Source organism: Nerophis lumbriciformis, linkage group LG27, assembly GCF_033978685.3.
Source record: "Nerophis lumbriciformis linkage group LG27, RoL_Nlum_v2.1, whole genome shotgun sequence".
Taxonomy (NCBI): domain Eukaryota; kingdom Metazoa; phylum Chordata; class Actinopteri; order Syngnathiformes; family Syngnathidae; genus Nerophis; species Nerophis lumbriciformis.
The window spans coordinates 12282994-12287500 of NC_084574.2; the positions used below are offsets into that span (position 1 = coordinate 12282994).

At 36.3% G+C, this 4507-nt stretch overlaps 1 protein-coding gene across 2 annotated transcripts in view; it reads left to right on the forward strand.

Annotated features, from left to right (window-relative positions):
* The first annotated feature begins 1347 nt into the window (after positions 1-1347).
* The window catches only part of ap1m2 (adaptor related protein complex 1 subunit mu 2), a 12391-nt gene continuing 9231 nt past the window's right edge, over positions 1348-4507 (forward strand). The window contains exons 1-3 of one of the 2 annotated variants that reach the window (XM_061987861.2): positions 1348-1725; positions 3428-3584; positions 4164-4231. In XM_061987861.2, the coding sequence (XP_061843845.1) occupies positions 1684-1725; positions 3428-3584; positions 4164-4231 (267 nt within the window). In that variant the 5' untranslated portion in view covers positions 1348-1683. The remainder of the gene's footprint in view (positions 1726-3427; positions 3585-4163; positions 4232-4507) is intronic. The other variant, XM_061987862.2, reaches the window with a different exon arrangement.

Here is a 4507-nt window from a genome sequence, read left to right on the forward strand (position 1 = left end):
CAGGTATGGTGAAGATAAGGTACTTTTTTTTTTTAATTATTAAATAAGATAAGTAAATTAAAAACATTTTCTTCAATAAAAAAGAAAGTAAAACAATATAAAAACAGTTACATGGAAACTAGTAATTAATGAAAATGAGTAAAATTAACTGTTAAAGGTTAGTACTATTAGTGGAACAGCAGCACGCACAATCATGTGTGCTTACGGACTGTATCCCTTGCAGACTGTATTGATATATATTGATATATAATGTAGGAACCAGAATATTAATAACAGAAAGAAACAACCCTTTTGTGTGAATGAGTGTGAATGAGTGTAGTAAATGGGGGAGGGAGGTGTTTTGGGTTGGTGCACTAATTGTAAGTGTATCTTGTGTTTTTTATGTTGATTTAATAAAAAATAAAAATAAATACATTTTAAAAAAAACGATACCAATAATAAAAAAACGATGCCGATAATTTCCGATATTACATTTTAACGCATTTATCGGCAGGCCGATATTATCGGACATCTCTAATAAAAACCTATCTTTTTTTCCAAATAGTTCAAGAAAGACCACTACAAATGAGCAATATTTTGCACTGTTATACAATTTAATTTTATGTTGATTTAATAAAAAAATAAAAATAAAAAATAAAAATAAAAAAAACGATACCAATAATAATAAAAAAAAAAACAATACCGATAATTTCCGATATTACATTTTAACGCATTTATCTCTAATAAAAACCTATCTTTTTTTCCAAATAGTTCAAGAAAGACCACTACAAATGAGCAATATTTTGCACTGTTATACAATTTAATTTTATGTTGATTTAATAAAAAATAAATACAAATAAATAAAAATAAAAAAAACGATACCAATAATAATTTTTTTAAAAACGATACCGATAATTTCCGATATTACATTTTAACGCATTTATCGGCAGGCCGATATTATCGGACATCTCTAATAAAAACCTATCTTTTTTTCCAAATAGTTCAAGAAAGACCACTACAAATGAGCAATATTTTGCACTGTTATACAATTTAATCAATCAGAAACTGATGACATAGTGCTGTATTTTACTTCTTTATCTTTTTTTTTCAACCAAAAATGCTTTGCTCTGATTAGGGGGTACTTGAATTAAAAAAAAAATTCACAGGGGGTACATCACTGAAAAAAGGCTGAGAACCACTGCTCTATGGGACTTTTTAAAATGCTATCAACAATGTCAACTATTGCATCGTGGACGCTATAAGACGCAGTGCTTTGGTCCTGTGATGATTGTGACATGTTTTTATGAGGAAGAGCCCAATGCGTGTTGACACAAGGAGTGCGATAGTGGGCAAGGTAACAATGGCCATCTGTCTCCTCAAAAAGCAAACATTCACACACCTTTTTAGAACATGCATTAGAATAAAAAAGCCCTGACTGCATTTGTTGTCATGTTTTGTCTATGCGTGTGCGCACAGTGCCCTCTGGTGGATAAACCCTGCGGTGCACCCCCTTTTTCCTCTTTGGCCCAGGTGAGCCGCGTTGGTGAATGTTTCACCTGGAGACGATGACGTCACGACGCGTTCACGGAGGACAGGCCTAAGATCCCCGCTGATGAGTCGCTTCGGTGCGGATGTTTGTTTTGTATCGATTTTAACGGCAGTTGTCGACTCCAAAGTTTTATAGCGCGCGTTTTTAAATGCGAGATGTCTCTCTCCGCGGTGTTTGTGCTGGACTTGAAGGGCAAGGTAAGCAGGAAGTACAGTAAAGTTCTAGAAGTTTCGTGTTGTGATTGAACACGTATCGACCTCAACCTGACTGTTTTACACGACGCAACAAAAGCACAACATTCTAAAAATGTACGCGCACTAAATGTCACGGTAAGTGTTACAAAAATACCGTAATGGCGGTCGCATAGTTAAAAATTAATGATGTTGGGCTTACATTTGTGTGCTTCCGGGTTCATGGAGTAAGCGATACTGCACATTTGAGCGTCGACTTGATACCAAGTAAAATATTTGGACTTTTTTCCATCAGGATCATTGAGTCTTAAATTGTTAAGTATGATTGTAATCAAAATTAAACACGGGACAAAAAATATATGTTTATCAAAACACTTATCTGTGAACAATTTATTACAAACAGACAACCTTGAGACCTCCAAATTCGGGAGATTGGGGGTGGGGGAGGTGGGGGGGGGAGAGAGTTTATTTATAGCTAGAATTCACTGAAATTCAAGTATTTCTTATTTTTTGATTGATTGAAACTTTTATTAGTAGATTGCACAGTGAAGTACATATTCCGTACAATCAGGGGCGCCGCTAGGGATTTTGGGCCCCATGAAAATAATCTTTACAGGGCCCCCAACACTGTGTCATTATTTTTTCTGTATTATAATTTCATCATCATTAGGGGCCTCTCTGGGCCCCCCTCCATCATGGGCCCCTAGAATCCGTCTCCTTTACCCCCCCCTTTTCGGCGCCCCTGCGTACAATTGACCACTAAATGGTAACACCCCAAATACGTTTTTGAACTTGTTTAAGTCGAGGTCCACATAAATTGATTCATGATACAGATACATTATTTTCATAATACAGTCATCACATAAGATAATCATCACAGTATATAAATTGAATTATTTACAATCTGGGGTGTGGGATATGGAGGGGGGGTCAAGTTTGGTTGGTATCATATATACCGGTGTATATATGTATATATATTAATTTTGGTGGTTCTTGAACTCACCATAGTGTGGACTGTGACACAACCGTTTGTTTACATGTAAAATCTTCCACTCCTTTGTCTCATTTTGTCCACCAAACGTTTTATGCTGTGTGTGAATGCCACAAAGGCGCGCTTTGTTGATGTTATTGACTTGTTGGAGTGCAAGCCAGGCTATTTAGGCTAGCTGTATGTACATATTGCATCATTATGCCTCATTTGTAGGTATATTTGAGCTAATTTAATTTCTTTTACTTTTATCCTCTTTGTATATAATTTAGTTTTGCATGTCTCATGACACATTATCTGTATGTAATATTGGCTGCATTTCATATAGTTGTTTGTGTGCCGTGTTGTCCCAGACCACAGCAAACATTGCCTCGCTTGCCAAAGATTGTAATAAATCTATTAAAAGACGACAGCCTGCCGTTTCCTTTAACTTGGACACACACATGTTCTGTCAACGAAAATTTGCTTCAGTTTGCGACACATTGTCATTTTGATAGTAGGCTATTATAGCTAATATATACACTTACGTCATATGTTGCCTTCATATACGGCTTTTCATTTTTTGCGGCTCCAGACAGATTTGTTTTTTGTATTTTTGGTCCAATATGGCTCTTTCAACATTTTGGGTTGCCGACCCCTGCACGAGATGAAGCCCGCAGTTTGAGACTCACCGTTCTATGAATTTGTCACCCACAATCCTCTTTTATTGTCCCTGTTTAGGTGCTGATATGTCGGAACTACAAAGGCGACGTGGACATGGCGGAGATTGACCACTTCATGCCTTTGATTATGCAACACGACGAGGAAGGACAATTGTGTCCTGTGATGTCACACGGCCGTGTTCACTTCATGTGGATCAAACACAGCAACCTCTACTGTATCCTTCACTGGCTTTTGTAAGCATACTGCAAGCAGGATGATAAATAATCGTTAATATCTGTATCAATCAAGCCTAAACATTAATAAAGTTAGGGCTGCACCTATTGGTTGTTTTAGTAATCGAGTACTTTATTGATTAGTTTGTTCGATTATTCAAATAAAACAGATTTTCTAGCCTCAATGAGTATTTTAGGGAAAATAGTTGAAATAAAAGTTTGTTTTTTGCTTGCTTAACTTCATTTGTTTTTTCTAATAAATGCAGATCAGTCGACACAACCATGTACAACACTCAATGTCAACAATATTCTAAAATCACATTGAACACTTAACATTAACCCCTTAAAATGAATGTTCAAAACTAAAGAATATGTAAGAAATTCTTCATAGAGTGTAACAAAATGGTGCAAAGTGTGAAAATGTAAACACAAGGCTATTTTGGTTCATGTGGACCAGTGTTTTTCAACAACTGTGCCACGGGACACTAGTGTGCTGTGAGATACAGTCTGGTGTGCCGTGGGAGATTATCTAATTTCACCTATTTGGGTGACAAAATGTCTTTAACCTGATACCTCGACAGTGGTGGCCACTACTAACAAGAACTGCAACGCCTCCCTTGTCTACTCATTCCTCTACAAACTTGTTGAGGTAAGCGTCCACTCTCTTTGGACATGCAATCTATTAAAAATAGGGATGTCCGATAATGGCTTTTTTGCCGATATTCCGATATTGTCCAACTCTTAATTACCGATACCGATATCAACCGATACCGATATATATATTCGTGGAATTAACACATTATTATGCCTAATTTTGTTGTGATGCCCCGCTGGATGCATTAAACAATGTAACAAGGTTTTCCAAAATAAATCAACTCAAGTTATGGAAAAAAATGCCAACATGGCACTGCCATATTTATTATTT